Source organism: Myiozetetes cayanensis, unplaced genomic scaffold (genome assembly GCF_022539395.1).
Source record: "Myiozetetes cayanensis isolate MyiCay16 unplaced genomic scaffold, myiCay2020 scf1, whole genome shotgun sequence".
Taxonomy (NCBI): domain Eukaryota; kingdom Metazoa; phylum Chordata; class Aves; order Passeriformes; family Tyrannidae; genus Myiozetetes; species Myiozetetes cayanensis.
Window position 1 is genome coordinate 3,045,715 of NW_026086604.1, and position 19,294 is coordinate 3,065,008.

General features: G+C 41.5%; 1 protein-coding gene across 4 annotated transcripts in view; it reads left to right on the forward strand.

Annotated features, from left to right (window-relative positions):
- Nucleotides 1-19,294, forward strand: part of TRAPPC9 (trafficking protein particle complex subunit 9) — a 449,139-nt gene that overhangs the window by 37,958 nt on the left and 391,887 nt on the right. For all 4 annotated transcript variants that reach the window (XM_050327783.1, XM_050327777.1, XM_050327790.1 and 1 more), the window contains exons 10-12: nt 2,745-2,871; nt 7,079-7,224; nt 12,215-12,300. In XM_050327783.1, the coding sequence (XP_050183740.1) occupies nt 2,745-2,871; nt 7,079-7,224; nt 12,215-12,300 (359 nt within the window). The remainder of the gene's footprint in view (nt 1-2,744; nt 2,872-7,078; nt 7,225-12,214; nt 12,301-19,294) is intronic.

Below are 19,294 nucleotides of genomic sequence, written 5' to 3' on the forward strand. Positions count from 1 at the left end.
GTTTTTTGATGGTTCAGTCACGAATGGTTTCTAACTGTGCACCTGATGCTTTCAGATTCTTGTGTTGCTGTATTAGAAAAAGGTTTGAATCAGCTCTTAGACAAACCCAGTGATCATTGTGGTGCTGGGAAACAGCTGAGCAAAGAAATTCCAAGAATATGGGTGGATTTGCAACATTTTCAGTTGTCAGAAGCAGTCAAAACCAATTTGGAAATGCGATGGGGGAACTGAATTATGAAGTTCTGCTGAACAAACTGCAGTGTTTGCTCTGGTGCCACTCCTGACTGTGGCTTTGTTCAGCTTTATTTGGTTTACAGCCATTCTGTGATCCTGATCTTTCAGCGAGGCTGGAGGGAAACTGAAGGGGAAAAAACCCCCCATGAACGCAATTACTGCAGGTGAAAAAATAACCCATCACTTCTCACTCAATAAATGAGTCTCTAATACCTACCACAAGAGTATCCCGTGGCGTTCCCAGCTGCAGGACAGGCTTTTAAAGCTGTTGAGGTGAATTCACAGGTCACAGGATCAAGTGGTGATTGCTTTCCTGCTGACCTGTAGAAGCATGAAGACACCAGGTGGGCAAAGACCTCCAAAAGCAGCTGTTTTCTGTGTCCTTGTAAAGAGAAAGATAAGTACCAGTGATAAGAGTTTCAGCCACAGGAATCTTCTGAACTCTGGGTCAGGCAGGAGGCTGAGGAGTTGAGCGGATCCTCCCAGGAGGTCCGTGCGGTTTCTGATGGTGTCAGAATACGATGACAGGCAGGCAAAAGCTGGGAGAATTCAGACCTGTTTGAGACCACCAGTCTGTAACAGGTTTTTGGCAACTATTAGGCCATAGAGGTCAGGGAACCGAGGTGCCCAGCCAAGGGCGGAGGCTCCAGCATTTGCTTTCAGAGGCAGCTCCTGGGCAGGGTCAGCCACCTCTTTGCTCTTTTGCATTGAGAACACTTCCCAGTATGTGGATTCCTTCAGCATCTCAGCTGAGATGTGGTGCTAAGGAAAAGGAATAGAGGGCCAGCAGCACATTTAAAACTATTTCATACCACGTCAGCATGGAAAAATGGCTTGGTTTAGCCTTGTCTTCGTGGAGAACTCGCTGAGCTACTGCCGTGGAAAAAGAACGCGCCTCAAAAATCGGTAAACAAATCCTTTTTGCAAGTGGCAGCCGGCCTTCTGTGAGCACAATAAGTGTTTCACTTTCACTAGGAAGTGAAAACCTGTTCTCCAGAATGACAGAATATCCAGTTTCAAGCAGAATTAAGCACATTCTGTAGTGTTGTCTTCATCATTTTTGGTAGCTGTGAAGATTTCCATCTCGGCGGATTCTGTTTACACAATGTGCCCTTGCTCACATGACGTGGCAAATAACCTGAAATTTTGATGAAAATACTCAGTCTTGAAGCACAACAATTCCTTGCCTGAGTGGATGTGGATGTCTGATAATGTGTTTTTGGGAATATTTCCTGTAGGAAATGAAAACGTGGGGAGTGGCTCAAGAGACAGCTGAGTGAAACAGAGACACAAGCAAAGCAATTTGTCAGTTATGGGGCATTAATTCTGCAGTGCAGGACACTACAGTCAGTGATTATTTGCTTTGAAAGAGTGTTTACTCCTGGCAGTAGAAGCTCACAAACTAAGCTGGATTGATGTGAGACCACAGCTACAACATCCCTCACTACCAAAATCTTGCTGCATGACCCAATACATCTGTCTAAGCAGTTGTTTTGGAAAGCAGTATTTGCTATCACCCTTCCCTTTTCTATTTTGTTTTATCATTGAGTATTTTGATCTTTGAAGTATTTTCTAGAAACAGTTTGGTTGTTGAACAGTTATTTTTGTTGGTAGCACATATATGGAGCAGTCTGGTGAAGTGGAAGGTGTCTCTGCCCGTGCCAGGGTAGTTGGAACTAGATGGTCTTCAAGGAAGGACCTTTCCAACCCAGCCACTCTTGATTCTATGAATTTTCACTGTGCTATGTCATGTTCACAACACATGTCTAAGACTTCTCAGCTGTCTCATTCTTCCCTCTAAACACACTCTTAGGCTTGTTTCTGTTTGCAGACTCCCATTTTGTCAGAGAAATGGGGAATCATAGAATCACAGAATGGGACCATGAAGACCATCTTGTTCCAACTGTCCTGCCACAGGCAGGGACACCTTCCACAGTTTATTTGAATGTTCTTGTATTTTTAAGCAAAACCAAAGAAAATTTTTCGACCAGTTGTTATGATTTAGTAGCATAATAGAGTGCAATTATTTTGAGAATTAGGTAGTTTTCACCCAAGGTGACATCAAAAGTAATTTGTTTCTCTTCTTGGCTTTTGATATTATTTCATCTGATGTTTCAGAGCAGGGCTTGCTCCCATACAGTGATATTATTAACAACCTTAACATGGGTGAGACCAAATGTGTTGGGTATGTAGATTTACAAGATAAATTGTAGAAACTTGTATTTTGACAATAAAAAATCTAAAAAAAAGTAGGTATAGACTGGCATTTGAAAAATTCTGAGAAATCTAGAAAACTCTATTGCTTAGAGGCCACTTAATTATATTTAATCCATCTGTTGAGGCTTCTGGAACAAAGCTCCAACTGGTGTATGCAAAAATTAGTTGGCATGCCATTAGACTTGTTTTGTGTAAATACAAAAAAAATCCCCAAATAAAACTTGGGATTATGACTTGTCCTTAAATTTTTGATACATGTGGATTTGAAATTGTTTTGTAATTTTGTTTTCTAGAAAAGAAAGATGTAACACAGAGCTTGGAAAGCTACACAGCAAAATGCCCTGGAACAATGGAAGTCATCACTCTTCCAGATGGTCTGAAGTTACCTCCTGTTCCCTTCACCAAATTGCCCATTGTGAGGTAAGACTCCAAAATACAATCTTTAGCTTTTCCACAGCACCTGTCAAATTTTAAAGGATACTGGAAGGATGGAGTTTTCTCAGTTTGTGCACATTGATCACAATAACATGGAAAAACGTCGAAACGTCAAATTGTTTTGAGAAGCTCTTAAGCAAAAATAGAACCTTTGAGCAGAAAATACTTCGTGGCCTTTAGCTGCAGAAAGAGAGAGGTTTTGCTTTTTTTTAAAACTGTCATTCAAGAGTTTCTGATACAATTGGAGGAAAGTGTTTTGTAGCTGCAACTGAGATTTCGGTTGAATTCCCGATCGCTTCGATGCTGAAGGTCCGTGAGCTGGATGTTGTCTCCATTCACGGAGCTTGGAACTCAGCTGGAACTGCTGCCTTTTGGAACTCTTCCTTTCCAGATGCTGCATTTTCCAGCTGGCACCTTCCCTGTTGTACATCTCAGTTCCTCTGTGTGCCCACGTGCCCAGGCACATCACACAGTCAGTCCAGTGAATAGGAACTTGTTTAGATTAAAGCCCAGCACGAAGCATTAGAGAGAGTCAGAGAGAGAGAAAGCAGCCGCTGGGCATCAATAATAGAGGGCTAAAAGGAAATCTTTCCCTTTTGAAGGAAAGATAATTGCTATTCAGAAAAAAAAATGGTAGAAGTGACTGAAATAGTTCTCAGAAATTTCGATTTGCAGTGGGATGTCATCAAACATTTCACAAAGCAAGAGTTCTGGTATCACAAGAGGATAATACAGTATATAACCAAAGAGTGAAAATTATATTTATTTTCAGATTACTTTTAGTCTCTGAAATTAATATTTTACTGTGACCATTTCTCATGATACAACTGGTTTTACTATGTTCTCTCTAACTTCACTTGGTTGACTACTTTATCAGCTGACCTAGAGGTTGATTAGTTTCACAAAAAATCTACATACAGAGCTAGACTAGTGATATTTTACTGTGCTGGGTCATGTTTGCAGTCAAGACACAGGGGTAGTCACGTCCAGGTTTCTCTAACCTAATTTGGGTATCTGCTTTAGGATGAATCAAATGACAAATGAATGTGGACTGTGTTGACTCATTTTGCATCGGCCTCACAGGTGTCCAGTGACAAGTTCAGACCACTGTGTCTGTGGGTTAGATGAGTTCCTTGGTAAATATAGTAAATACAGTCTGAAGGCAGGTTCCCATCTAAAAGTACATGAAAGAGGCCTCTATTTGTTCTGAAAGTTTATAGAATCCTTTCTAGTACTTGGGTTATGTGATTGTAGAGAGAAGTTTGAGCAAAAGTTTCCACGACAACTTTTTTAAGGCAGAATACTTTGAGAGCAAGAGTGCTGTCAGCTTCTCAGTGCCTCTTGCAGATCTCTGCTCTTATTCCAGAGTATAAAACCAAACTACCTTCCTTAATCTGACTGGGGGTGGTATCTGGGCTGTCAAACAGCTGCAGAAGGTCCCTGATGAATTTGACCCTTAACTGGTGCTGAAGCAGCAGTGTTGTGTTTGTCTGTGAGGTTTTAAACCCTGAATTAGTCTCAGGTTTTTTGGTTTTTCCTTAACTTTTAAACCACGGAGGAGCTGGATTGTGCTGTGTATTCCATAGCACTTTCCTGTTCTTCTCCATGCTGAATAGTGAAGAAAATTCAGCTCTGGAAGACACAGGAAATGCTGATCAAATCCTTCTTTATAGGAGTCGAGCATTTAGAATCACAGAACCAGGGAATTGTTAAGATTGGAGAAGACCTTGAAGCTCATCAAGTCCAACTATCAAACCAATCACCACCACCATGTTCACCCTTAAACCACGTCCTCAAATGCCACATCCACATGTTCTTTGAACTCTTCCAGGGATGGTGACTCCACCACTTCCCTGGGCAGCCTGTTCCGATGTTTGACAACCTTTTCCCTGAAGAAAAGTTTCCTGTTATTCCAATAAACATTGTTTAGCATCGACATTATTGAACAGTTTAGAGCTGTTTGTGCTCGTCTCCTCCTCCCCCTTCTTCCTGCCTTTTGAAAATGCTATAAGAGCCACAGTGATTGAGATTCATACTCCAATAAAATATTAGTTGTGTTTGGATATGAAGCCTCTGGTTCCTCCTCCCACAGCAGACCTGGTGTGTTGTAGAGCTGTCCAACCAGCTGGGAACCAGCCGTGCTGCAGGACTGCAGAGCCCTCTGAGCTAAACTGTGCTCATGTTCGTGACATAAATTACAGATGTGTGGAAACGTGGTTTGGATCAGTGTTGAACAACCTCAGCAAATGATTCAATCTGGGCTAGAGCCCTCTAGAAACACACATTTGCTGATGGTGATGACTTTTATTTACTGTTGGCATTTCATGGTCTACGAGTTTTTAATCCATTTAATGGGGGTTGCTTTTTTTGGATGCAGATTTCTTAATCAGAATACTGTCAGACATTGAAAGGCCACAGTGAAATTTGGACATAGTGGCACTGTTACCTTTGCTTCTCCATATTGGAAAAGCAGTAGTAGAGATTTGGCTTCTTTGTATTCCATGACTCATGTGAATTATGAAATCATCATCCAGTATTTTCTCAGATAAAAAATAGAAGAATTTATGGTCTTTCTATTCTGCTAGGTGTACATTTCCCATTTTCATAATCTACTTGTGTTAAAGCTAATTTTCTTACTAATATACTTAAGAGCAGAAAGAAAGGATTTTCTTCCTTTTCACCACTGATGCTTTTAGTTGTCCTTATATACTTTTCTTACTACTTAAAATTTACTCAGTCCCCTTTCCCCCCTTCCCTCTGTTTACTTTAGTAGAGTGTTTTTTATTTTTCATTATTTTCCTTTCACCTCTAAGCAAGGTTGTTTTTAATCAACGATTTCCAAATACAAGATTTTGTATCTTCTGGGTAGATAGTGATATTAGTTTATAATTCTTAATTGTCACTCATTTGCATTCAGTTGGGCCAGGCCAGGGAGACATGACTGAAGCTTTTCACACAAAGGAATTAAATACAACCTGTGAGGGTACATCTCTCTAATATGTGGTTGAAGAACATTCCTTCCACTGTCATGCAGGTAAAGATAAAGCAGCTTATCCACCAGTATTTTTATAATAATGGTGGAGAAGCCAAAGGACTTCTCTCTGTGTAAAAAATAAAACTTTTTATAAGCACTTTATGAAATGTAATGTTCTTCCCTCAGAATAGTGTAATTCACATTTTTACTTAAGGTTGCACTCTTAATTTTTAGCAAAATTCTATCAGAAGAGGTTTTAAAATACGAAATATGAGGGATCTGTCATAGTTCCTCAGTCTCATTGTCTGTGATTTTGCATTTGATTGTGATGCTGACACTCAGTATCACCATCACATAATATATGGATGTGATTTATTCCTTGTTCCAAAATACTTCTAGTGTTATTCAGTAACTCCTTATCAAGTGTTTTAGATCACTGAGATAACGTATCTGTGTAGTGTTACTCTAACAGCTTCATTATTTCTCAGCAGAAACACATTATCTTGGGTTTTTTGTGTGCTTTCTATTAGTGTGGTACTGATATATCTGTCCTTTATTAGGCTGAGTTCCTGACTCGAAGTAATTAGATGTCTTACAGGCTTTTATAAAACTGTTGCTTTTACTGAATATGTTCCTCTACCCAAAGTTTAGTCTTTAATTTCCCCTCAGCATTGCAAGACCAGTGATTTCCCTGCGTGATGTTGTAGGGAATTGGGTCTAGCAGGGATATAGTCTAATAAATCATTTGTTTTCTATCTATTTGTAATTGTTTTCTGACTGTTCAGCAAACCCACTCAAATTTCTGGAACATTTCCTTCCTTCCAGCAGCAACTCTGTGCAATTTCACTGTTTTAAAATCAGTTTTATTCACCTTGGAGAAGTTCTTTATTTGTAGTATGTTGTCCAGAGAAATCTTGTCTGGATTCTTGTTTGGGTTTGAGTTAAATACTTGGCTGCTTTCTGCACTGGAGTCGTGGTGTATCTGTTGTTCAGTCTGTACTTGTAAATTAAGAGCTGGATTTCAAATCCATGGTCCTGTTTCCTTGTTTGTTTGGTTTTTTTTAACCCCATTTGTATTGTGGGTGTTTACTTCAAATTTTCCATTTCAGGTATTTTAATCTCAGACTGGCATTTCATATTCATCAGTTCATTTTTAACACAGCCGTCTCTCGTGAAATAGAATAAATAAAACACTATAAAATTATTTTCACTCAACAGATCTGTGAAGCTCCTGAACCTCCCAACCAGTCTCCGACCTCACAAAATGAAGAGTTTACTCGGTCAGAATGTGTCAACCAAAAGCCCCTTCATTTATTCTCCAATTATTGCACACAGTCGTGGGGAAGAACGAAATAAGAAAATAGGTAGGAATAACTTGCAGTATTTTCTGGTTTTTTTTTTTGTTAATTAGAAAATCTTTGGTGGTGAAGGAGAGCAAATCTGAACTTTGCTGTCTCATATTTGAAACAATCAGCTTTTTTAGCCTAAAGTTGTGAAGGAGCAAAGCTTTGTTCTCTGGGGCACAGTTTCATGTTCAAAAGAAGAATAAAACCTCATAGATGATAACATTGATTTTCAGAAGAGATAAACTAGTTTTATTTCCTTCTCAAACAAAGGAGAGATCAGGGAGAACTTAGTTCAGACGCATTCTGCCTGGCAGCTGCCACAGTTATCGGTATCCTGGGCACTGTTGTCGTTTTGCCTTTTTCCTGTTCTGATTTAATATCCTATTCTGATTTACCTTAAACTCAGAATGATGAGCTGTCTGATTAGTCATTTTCTCTTAAGGACAGTTCAGCCAAAATAAAAAAAACACCCTTATAAGCCCTGTTTGGAATAGTAGTCATTTTCTGCTAGAGGATTATTTATTTCGTTCTAAAGCTTTTCAGTGCAGTACTTTTACCACTGGAAATAAATTAGAGGTCCATTTAAATCCTGGATTAAGTTGCAGATACTGATAGTTCTTTTTGTTGCTTTGTGTGTATCACATGCAGGATAATTGAAATATGAGTATTTGGGGTGTGCAGAGGTACAGATGATTACCTGGCTCAGTGTGACTTTGCTGCAGCACTGCTTCAATTTCAAAAGACAAAGGATAGGAAAATAAAAAAAAAAAGAATAAGAAATAAGAATTAGGTAAAGGATAATTTTTAAAAATATACACATATGGGAGCATCTTAAAGTGCTTCCTTGATTTCTCTTAATATTTTGTTGAATGATTGATCACAATTAATTTTTCAACGTCTAATCTCTTAGCTACACCTTGTCATTCTTTTTTCATATAAATAAAACCCTATTCCCAATCTTGTCAAATACTTGTATTCTCACTCCCTGATAGATACAAAAGAAAACTGCTTTTTTTGATGCAGTTCAAGTTAGGATTTGTTTCATTGCTGTGGGTACCTTAGGAGATTTACATTTCTACAGTGAAGTTTCTCCTTTTAGGTTTTTATTTAGTCCACAGAGATGTCTGAACTGCTTCTGATCCTGCAAAGCATTTGTCTTTTGAAGTATATACACAGTGCAGTCACTGTTAAAAGCCTTTAATATTTCAAAGTTTAGCAAACAAAGGAAAATACAAAACGAAATCAGATACTCCCTTTGAAAGAAGCTGAGAAATTTAATAAACTTTGAAACTAATGAGAATATTCTAATGACATATATTTAATTAAAAACAACAATAACAAATGAACTGTTTTTCTTACATGGCAATATGTACACCATATTTTGGTTAAATTATTGTTTTACAGCAAAGGAAATCAAGTTCTGCTGACAAACCAAAGGGAAACAAAACCATTTTAGAAAGTCTTGAAGTGTTTTCTGCTTTCAACTTGATAAGCTTTTCAGATTGGAAACAATAAAGGGGATAGTTATATTCTGGTTAAATTGCTTTAATAGTACACTAGTTCTAAGAAATGAACCTACTGATTTTCGACATGAAGTGGTTTCTTTGCTTTTGAGTGGTGATAGTCTAAATCAGCAAGAATGTGTAATATGGTTCCATTAGTATATGTGGCAGCTAATGTCATACCTCTATTAGATGAAATAAATATACTTCATTTTACCTTTCTTTTCAAAACTTTTTCACCCAAGGAGGCAATTCTATGGCGTTGCCCTGGCCTCTTTTTCTCAGGGTATTTCAGTCCCATCTCAAAAATGGGACATCCAGCAATTTGGACTTCACCCTGTCCCTGGGGAGGTTGTTCCACTGAGTGATTGTTTCTACTGAAAAAAAAAAAAATTTCTTTCAGTAAGAAAACGAAACCTCTCTCAGTGCAACTGGTACTCGTTGCCCTTGGTCTTCTTCCTGTGGCTCCTTGGGAGGAAAAATCCTCTGTCCTCTTTGTTGCAGCCCTTTAAGTACTGGAATACTGTGATGAGATTCCCCCTGAGCTTTCTTTTCTCCAGGGAGAAGAGACCAAACTCCTTTAGTCTTTCCTCATCAGGCAGGTTCTCCAGCCCTTTGATCGTGTTCGTGGCACTCCTTTGGATCCTCTCCAGTCTGGTAAACTGTGGGGACCAGAACTGGACACAGCACCTCCAACTGTGCCTGACAAGCACAGGGGAGAGTGGAATGATCAAATCTCTGTCTCTGCTGGTAATGAGTCTGTGGATGCAGCCCAAGATCTGATTTTATGGAATCATAGAATATCCTGCCTGAGTTGGAAGGGACCCACAAGGATCATCGAGTTCAGCTCCTGGCCCTGCAAAGGATCACCCCAAGAATCCCACCATGTGCCTGAGAGCATTGTCCAAACACTCCTTGAGCTCTGTCAGGCTTGGTGCTGTGACCCCTTATCTGGGGAGCCTGTTCAGTGCCCAACCACCCTCTGGGTGAAGAACCTTCTCCTTATATCCAACCTAAACCTCCCCTGACACAGCTTTGCCCTTGTTGGTGTCACGTGGCACCGCTGACTCATGTTTAGCTGTCCCCTCAGGTCCCTTTGAGCAGGGCTGTTCCACAGCCATGCAGACATCCCAGCCTGTCCTGGGCTCTTTGGTTATGTCATCCCTGGGGCAGGACCTTGGTCTTGTCACGGCTTTGGACACCAAACTCCTGCAAGTTCATCAGCTTAAAGCAAGATTGGCACGTCAGCCAATCTGCCAGTGAGGATTCTACTGCCTCTGCTAGGGTAGGTGCTGCATAAAAAGGAGTGCAGTGATGGCCTGTTCCTGTGGAGCTCTCACATCAGACAGACCTCACCACTCCTGCTCCAAGGTGCTGCTCATTTGCTGCTGATGCTCTTTGCTGGTTTCTGGAGGTCAGTGCCGTGGGACCATAGTTCTACTGCTTGCCAAGTCTCAAATAAGGCTCTTTCTTGTTTAGTCTCCCCTTTCAGGACAGCTTCCCACAACCTCAGATCCACTGAGAGGGGCAGCTCAGGGAGCCTTCAGCACTGAGGGAGGGATTGTTCTGGTTAATAAATGAGCCTCAGATCCTCCCTTTTTTGGAAGTAAAGACATTAAAGCATCAGGCAGAATGAATGGTTTGCATTTGCACTTGGGTGAAATCAAGAGTTTCCAAAGTGCTTTTCTGATTTTTCAGAATCCCTTTTTACATGGTGGCATTGAAAAGGTTTTTAGAGAAGATATCCCATGGTGTGGTCTTTGTAAGAATGTGGAGATTCAGGACTGAAGTGCCTGCTGAGGCTACTGCAAGTGCCTCTGTTGCTGTAGTAAACCCTGATGGTGAACTCCAGTGCTTCAGCACCTGTGTAGAGCAGTCACTGGTTGTTTTGGGGACTGCAGAATGATGAGACATCATGAACACTAATAAACAATTAAATATTAAATGTACAGAACATCTCCTGCCGTTGTGCATTCGAACATTTTGTTTTAATCAAGGGTTTTGCTTTTCAGGTTTCACAGTACCATAACCCATTAACATCTCTGGATGTATGTTTTTAATTTCCACCAGCATTAATTGCAGTTAAACATTTGCATTAAGTACGTCTCCCTTGAGGTCTTTAGTGTTGCTTGCAAAATGTAATCAGATAGTAAATGATTGTGAATGTACAATTAGAGTACAGATGGCTTCAACTGTGAATTAAAGTCTTAATATTGATCATCCAGGTTCTTTACTGGATGTTTTCTAATATGCCTACTGAAAAAATATTGGCAATGTGTGTTAAAATCACTGAGTTGACTAGTAAAAGCTAATCCATATATGCTACAGTTCAGCTTATAATCATGATTTATTTTACAAATATAGTTAAAGCACCTGTTGTTTATTGGAGTGCAGTTGCTCAGCATGCATGGAGAACACTGTCACCTTCAGTTTAAAGTCTGAACATCAGGTGCACGTGGTGATACGTGGAAGGCAGACAAGAACTTGTGGGTTGAAAAGGTTATGAAGTGCTGATATAAAATAATCTTTCTGCATTGAACAGTTACTCAGATCTTGCACCTCTGCTGCTGACCTCACTTCTAGAAATTCCTCATAGAATCACAGAATCACAGAATGGTCAGGATTGGAAGGGGCATTAAAGACCATCTTGTTCCAACCCCACCTTCCACTACTCCAGGTTATACAGTGCCCCATCCAGCCTTGTCTCTTTAAATCATAAAACCCCCAAAATTTTAAACTTGGCAGGGTGAAGTATCTTTGAAATTGAACCTGTGTCTTGTAGTGAGAGATAAACTGAAAGTACATTTTTTTTACCTGATGTGTTTTACTTCATTGTCTTTCCTAAGAACCTTCCCAAGTTATTTAACAGCTTGTGTTACTGCTCAAGCCTCCACTTTGTGACCCTCAAAAAGAAAAATCTGTGCTCTGTAGATCCTATTGTCATCTTCCACTCCCACAGCATCTCCAAACCTACTTACTGTTCCCTAAAGAAAATTAGTAGGAGGAGGCTGAGGTGGCATCTTGCTGGTGAGCAGTTGTTTCCTTCTTAATTTAAAATAATCCTTTATTTACTTTGTATCATCAACTGTGTATGAAGACTTGTAATTTCCTACTTCCTGTCATGTTCATTCCTTGTCTGGTTGATTCTGATCTGAGCCTTAAACATCCAAGGCGATGTGTACTCTGTGCCTGACTCCAAGTGTGTAAGCCCTGAGGTGTTTAACATGAAGGATGTGTTTTGATTTGATGCCTTAGTTGATTTTACCAAGTAACTTTGGCTCTTTGGAGCACAATTGCTGTTTAATGGATGTTTCCAGTCCTTTAACTCATTGTTTTGCCCAGGATTTACAGCTTGTGTCCCACAGTGCTCTTGAGCAGGACTTGGGCTGTAAAGATTATAGAGAGTTATTAACTATTATAGCAATCTGACAGCTCAGCTGCTGCTACTTTTTTATAACACTATGAATAGGTGATAAATGCATTAATTCTGTGATTATTTCTTGTAGACTTCCAGTGGGTCCAGGGAGATGTTTGTGAAGTTCAGCTGATGGTTTACAACCCAATGCCTTTTGAGCTCCGAGTAGAAAACATGGTTTGTATCTTTCTAAATCTTCTCATTCTGTTATTTTTCTAAAAAAAAAAAAAAAATCTCATTTAGACTTTCAGGTATGGTTTTCTGTAAATCAACTAGCTTAAAAAAAAATCATTTAACCCAGCACAACCTCAGTTTAACGGTGGGGTGTTGTCAATTTGTTCATATTTGTTGGTGATGAGGTACTGAAATGAAAATCTCTGCCACTCACAGTGTTTAAATGCTTTACTGGCACTGACCTGTAAATCAATTCCGTACCTTCCTGCATTGACTAGAACTCATGCTACATAAAATTTACATATACGGGTTTTCAAGTAATAATTATATCCTGAAACCTAATAATTATTGTACACTTGCTACTGTAATTTAAAAATCCACATTCATCCCTGCTTTTCAAATTCCCATTTTGACCACCATTTAAAAATCTGATGAACTGAAATAGTTGGTTCTGAGAAGCTTTGTGTTTTGATGGAATCTCACGGATCTACTGTTGCCAGTGATGGGTGTGCTTTGAAAAATGATCAGGAGGGAGTGAAAAAAAGGCTAAAACACCAGAAAAGTTTATAAGATTGTAGCAGTTATTAATATAATAAATAATAAGTCCCATGGGGACCATAGTGACACCAACGTGGTGTGTAACAAGAGAGAGCGAGTTTATTCAAGGAGTCCCAGTTTATATAGCAGTTTCAAACGTTGCCACGTCACACAGGTAACTTCTTAAGCCAATCCCATACAAGCATTCAACAGAGCATGTGTGACAGAGTACTTAGAACTACAACTCCCAGGATGCTTTGCAGCACCTGGTGTAACCAGACCCCACAATTCCCCCATTTTTATTAATAAGACAAGACAGTGTAAATTTAAAAAACAGTGCAATTGTTAACAAAACGTTTTTCACTTGACATAGTAAACTTATTTCTTGCTTAAACCTTATATACTTAAGAGTTCTATATAATAACAAAACTTTATTAATTAAAAACCTTATTTACCTAAGAGGTCTATGCAATAACAAAACTTTATTCATTAAAAACCTTATTTACCTAAGGGTTTTTTGTAACTGGGTAGAACAAAAACTTTTATCAATCTGAGGGTTTACATATAACTGGGGAAAACTTATTTTATTAAAACACAAGGAAAAGTTTAAAGGAGGAACATCATGTTCTGAGTTCTTTTTCAATGAGATTTGGCAGAGGTAGTGTATGTTGTGTTTGTTTCATATATAAGGTGCAGTATGGTTCACATACATTCATACATTCACACAATCTCTCATTCATTCGTTCATTCGGGTGGTCACCCCAATCATTCTTCATTCATGCATACATGTAATCTTTACTTTGTTTTCATATTCTAGCTATACAACTTAAACTTTTATGTAGTGTTTGGTCAGAATGAAAATTGTTTGACTCAGGATTTACTTACTTAATTACATGCATATTCTCACTGTCCTACTCCCCTTCTTTTGTTGTGAATATGGAAAGCTAATGAATTTAAAGGTATAATACTGGTAAGTAGTGTGCACATACTCGAGTGTGTACTTAGGGAAATTAATAGGTAGGTTAGTATTATAATCTGTTAATAACAATAGAAATTGTTAAGATGTTAATTACTACTTAAACGAGATAGTTATAAACTTAAACTTATTTAGATATATTTAAGAACTTAATAATTTTAAACAATACTAAGTAAATGTGATTATTAGTAACTTAAACAAAGCTATAGGGAAATTAGAAACTTAAAAATGTATTAATAAGGTAATGTTGAATTTTTCTCTATTATTAGTGTAACTAAAAAATTAAAGATAGTTAACTAAATTATTTTAGAAAAAAACATTTCTAATAATTTCTAAAGGCTTATATGTAAAACATGTAAAAACAGTCAGTAATATAGTGTCTGTAGTTTTGGCCCCGGCCCGGGTCCTTGCCCGGGCCGCTGCCGCCTCTCTCACGGGGGTGGGGAGGCGGTGTTGTCACTGTTGACACTCCCGGAGGAACTGGAGTCGCTGCGGCCATGGCCCGGCTCGCTCACTGTGGGGCCATGTCGCTGGTCATCGTCGCCGGGTCTCGGCTCGGCTCGGCCAGGCGCCGCACTGTGCCGCATGTGCGGCTGTCCCGGGCCGCGCTGCTGCGGCCGCGTGGTCCGCTTCAGGGGAGCGGCGGCACGGGCGGGCTGGCTCGTGTAGTGGAACGCAGCCGTCAGTTCCAGGCACGGCCCGGCCGTCACCACGGGTTGCCCGCGCTCCAGGTGCAGGAGGGCGGCGAAGGCCTCACACTCACAGTTCTGCGCCGCCGACACGTGCTCGCCGAAGCTGCCGCGCCGCCCCAGCTGCATTTACAAACTTGTGTCACAGTCCCGGCGCAAGCCTGCTTGGCCGCCCGGGATGGCCGCGGGGCCGCCCCGCGGCTTCTCTTCAGGCACGGCGGCCGCCCCCCCGGCCCGGGGTTCCACGCGGAGCTCCGCCGGGAGCTCCACGCGGGTCGGGGTCGCGGCGGGAGTCGCCACCAGCTGCGGCGGGGCTTCCGCGCTCGGGTCACCGCCTCCCGTTCGGCTGTGTCTCGGCCGGGCCTTGGCCCGCTTGCGGCCTCCGGGCAGACGCGCCCCGCGGCGGCGCCGCTCCGGCCGCCCGGCTCTCTCGACGCTGTGCGCCGGTTCCGCCGCTCCCAGTGGTGCCGCCGCCGCTGCCATCTGGGTTTGCGCAGGAACCGCCGCAGCCTGGTCGACACCAGCCGGCACCGCGAGAGGAAGTCGCCGTCGCTGCCGAGCCCCGTCCCGGAGCCGCCCGCCCCGGGGGGTTGGAGTCGCCGCCCGCCGCCAGCAGTCCTGCGGAGCCTGGCGCAGCTCCGTCCCCGGCCTGACTCGCTGCGGCTGCCGAGCGCCTCGACAGCCCCGCGCTCTGTGCTCGCCGCCGGCCTCGCCGCTCGCAGCGTCGGCGGCTATCACGGATCTTTTTAAACATCGCGCCGCTGTTGCTGGTAGGCACAGCAGCTGTTGCTTAGCTACCGGCTCCCAGCACGGACCATGTTCCATGGTTGCCTCCAGCAGAGGCAGTCCATAGCATGGCCACGAGACAGGAAGAGAAGGCACTACCTCCTGCTCCCGGCATGGGCAAGATGGTGCCGCCCATGCTCCGGCGTGGTCTCCACGTGTCGGCAAGTTTGCCATGGCTTGGGGATTCAAAGTTTGTTCCCTTTTACCAGTCACATAATCCGCGACACGCGCCTTCTTCTTGGAATTTACGCATCCGCGAAAATTCAGTACAAAAAGGTATATTCTAAGGCTTTTCTTCCGTGCTCTCGGACCCCCTCCCCCTTTCCAGACTGCAGTAGCACGTGGAGTTCCATGCTTTACAATGTTTGGGGGAGGGGAAGATTCAAAGTTTATCTCTGTGGACGAGTTCTCTTGCGAGGGTTTTAAAGCGTCCACCCTTTTTACTTTTGTTTTCTCTCTGCTTCTCCACCCCTCTTTCCAAGCAATTTCACTAAGAATTGTAAATAACAGCAGTCCTAAAACAGTTATTTTCATCAATTTTAAAAGTCCAGTTATTTTATGTTTGTTAACTTGTCTCCAAAGTCTTTTCAATATTAAGCTTAAGGGTTTTGTAATATTCTGCGGTTCGCGTGAATTAAAAGTTTTCATTTTTTTCTCTTTTTCTTTTTTCTCCCGCCCTCTCACCTGGGACGTAGATTTTTCTTCTCGAGAGCGTCCTCTCAAAACGTAGGCAATTTCCTACCGAATTCAGGCCTTTTTTCGAGCTCAATCGCGGTTTCTCCCGCCTACGCCCATCAGAGTTTCCTTTCCTCTGGTACCTGGCGTTACTTTCTTTTTCACGGCGGACGTCCCTCAGCGTTAAATATAGGCTGGTACCTGACGTCTGGTCCGTATTTCTTCCTGATTCAGGATAAGGCTTAGGTCCCTGTTCCGGGCGCCATATGTAGCAGTTATTAATATAATAAATAATAAGTCCCATGGGGACCTAGTGACACCAACGTGGTGTGTAACAAGAGAGAGCGCGTTTATTCAAGGAGTCCCAGTTTATATAGCAGTTTCAAATGCTGCCACGTCACACAGGTAACTTCTTAAGCCAATCCCATACAAGCATTCAACAGAGCATGTGTGACAGAGTACTTAGAACTACAACTCCCAGGATGCTTTGCAGCACCTGGTGTAACCAGACCCCACATAAGATTAGAAGGCTCAAACCCAAACCCCCTCCTACTTCAGTGGGCTGCTTGCAGTGTGTCCTGAAACAAAGGAAAATGTGTGGGTTTTTTGCTTTCCCTTCTTTATTCCAGATAACAGGATTTTTTTTTTTTTTAAGTTTTTATCTGTTTAAAGTTTAAAAATTCTCCAACTACCAGACCAACTTAATCCCCACTCAGTTCTAACCCAGCGTAGTCCTTTATGTTAAATATATTTACCCTTAATACTGCTTCAAAAATAAATCCCATCTCTTGGAGCCCATTTTTCTGTCAGGCTAAGTGAATCAGTCTACATTTATTTGCCCCAGATTTTTGTTTGCTGGTTTTTTTTTCAATTGATATGTCTACTGCCGGGTCTAGTCAAACAATTTGACCTAAATTACTGACAATAGTCCACATATAATGAAGTGATTAACATAATTCTTTCATCAGTGCTCTGAGAAATTCTGCTCTGCCCCAGTGTCAGCTCCCTGGGAGGAACTGGTTGATTTTGGTTGGTTTGTCTGTGATGTCAAGACTGCAGCCAGCAAGTGGAGGGAAGCAATTATTCCCCTTGGTTTGGAATTTGAGAGACAATGTCTACAGAACCCCGGCCAGTTTTGAGCTCCCCACACAACAGAGGCATCCTGGTGTCAGCCCAGCTCTGTCCCAGGCTGGACAGGCTGGAGAACAGGACAGATGAGGATGGGATCAAAGTGCTGCATCTGCTCAGTCTGGGGAAGAGATGAACACTGGGGTGATTCCTACTGCTTTCCTCCACCCAAAATGGGAAGGTGCAGTGGAAACAGAACCAGGCTCTTCCCAGAAGTGCCCAGTGTAAGGCTGAGAGTCAATGAATGTGCTGCAGTCATAGAAAACCTTCCTAATTAAAAAATAAATCCCTTCTTCCAATCATGAGGGTGATCATACACTGGGACTGGTTGCCCACAGAGAATGTGGGATCTCCATCTTTAGAAATCTTCGTAACTCGAGTGTAAAGGACAGTGAAAAACCTAAACTATCACCAAAGTTGCCCCTGTTCTGAGCACTGGGCTCACCAGCAGGGCATCCAACCTTTCCTTCCAAACTAAATTGCTCTGATTTTCCAGTCTCATCGATGAGCTTTATGGAATGTGGAAATAGTTATTACTTTATCGTAAGATTAAATTCCTTGTTTTTATTTCAATAATTCAGAGTGTTGTTTAATATTTTAAAATAGTTTGTTTTATTATTAACATGTACCCATGCCTGCAATCCCGATATCCTTTTCCTGTCTGATTTCTCATCACGTATCACATTCTTTCAGATTATTTACTCTCACAGACTCAGTTTCATGGCAAGCATGTAATTTTCTGTCATTCAGTGGCAGTTTCAGCTTGTCTGTCCCACAACTTTTTTCCTTTTGCCTGACTCAGCACCTCACCTTTGCAATATAACTTACTCCTTCAAGCTTATTTTCAATCACTGGCTGTTCTTTGAGTTCTCCTTTGCTTGATTTCCCTTTCCTTTACCTTTCTCATGGTGCACCATTCACCAACGTGCCACTGTCCTGCAATCTATAGTCTTACTCCTTTTTTCTAATTCTCCCCTTTCCCTCACCTTGCAGTTCAGATCTGTTGTTCTGACAGATTACTCGTTTCATGGTAAATGAATTCTGGAACTGTCGATCCGAGCTCTTACCGTGATACTTCTCCTACTGTGTCTTCCTGTTTGTTATGGATGGAAGCTGTGATGGTAAACAATTTAGTATTGAGCATGGGCTGTTAACCCATGGAAAGGCTCCTCAGCTTGTTCATTGTTTGAAGAATTAATGCTAAGTACATGTAGGTTAATTGAGGTGTGCTTAAGTAAAAGGCATTGAATTTCTAGAGCTGACATGAGACTGTGGACACAAGACTTTGATCAGTGTTTTCTCAGATGGTAAGCCCTGAAAAACTGATTTTCTTTGTTGTTTCATTTTACTGTTCTCAAAGCTCTTGGCCCATTATTGTTGGTCTCGCTGTTTATTTCCTGCCACGCATATTCCTGATTTGGGGCTCTATTCAGACACTTCGTGCCTGTCCCATATCTTTATTCCTTTTCTGTCTTTTTCTGTTTTGTGTTTCTGCCTTGTCCATACAGTTAGGAGGCTGATCCACTGGAGGGTGCAGTAGTGTAACATGGCAGATGAAAATATTCAGTCGTGAGATGTGGAAGTGATTAGGTCCAACAACTGTGCATTTTAGCACTCAGTGAAGTGAAGTAGGAGAGATCATGGGGATGATCAGACCAAAGGTTTTAATAAAACTCAGCAGGTACCTTAAATCAGCAGAATGAGAGAGAGACCAAAACAAGCCTGAGTGGCTGTGACTGCGATGGATTAAACAGAATATTTTTGCTCTCCTGGTGCTGGAGCCCAAGTTCCCAGGAGATGGGATGTTCAGCTGTAAATAAGTGTATACATCACTTGGCTTTTTCTCCCAGGAATATTGATTTCTGTACAGACTTGTTGAGGTATGTGAGTTATCTCCATCCCTTTTGCAGCTACTGCAGTTTTCCATCCAGGAAAAAAAAATATGATGTTCACGTTTCAAGCCTTCAAAACAATCCCAGAAAGTTCTGGGAAATCACCAGTGGATTTATTTTGTATCTTGAGGCACGTGTTTAAAGCAGTAAATCATGGTACACCCTGGGGAGATTTGTATTAAAATCAAATGCATGTGAAGAAGCACTGCAAAGTGTGTTAAGTTCTCTAAGATATTAACTACTTTTTCCTCTTTGTTTCTCAATTTTCATATTAAAAGAAGAAAAGAAACCAAAAAGCCAAAGCTGAGAAATTT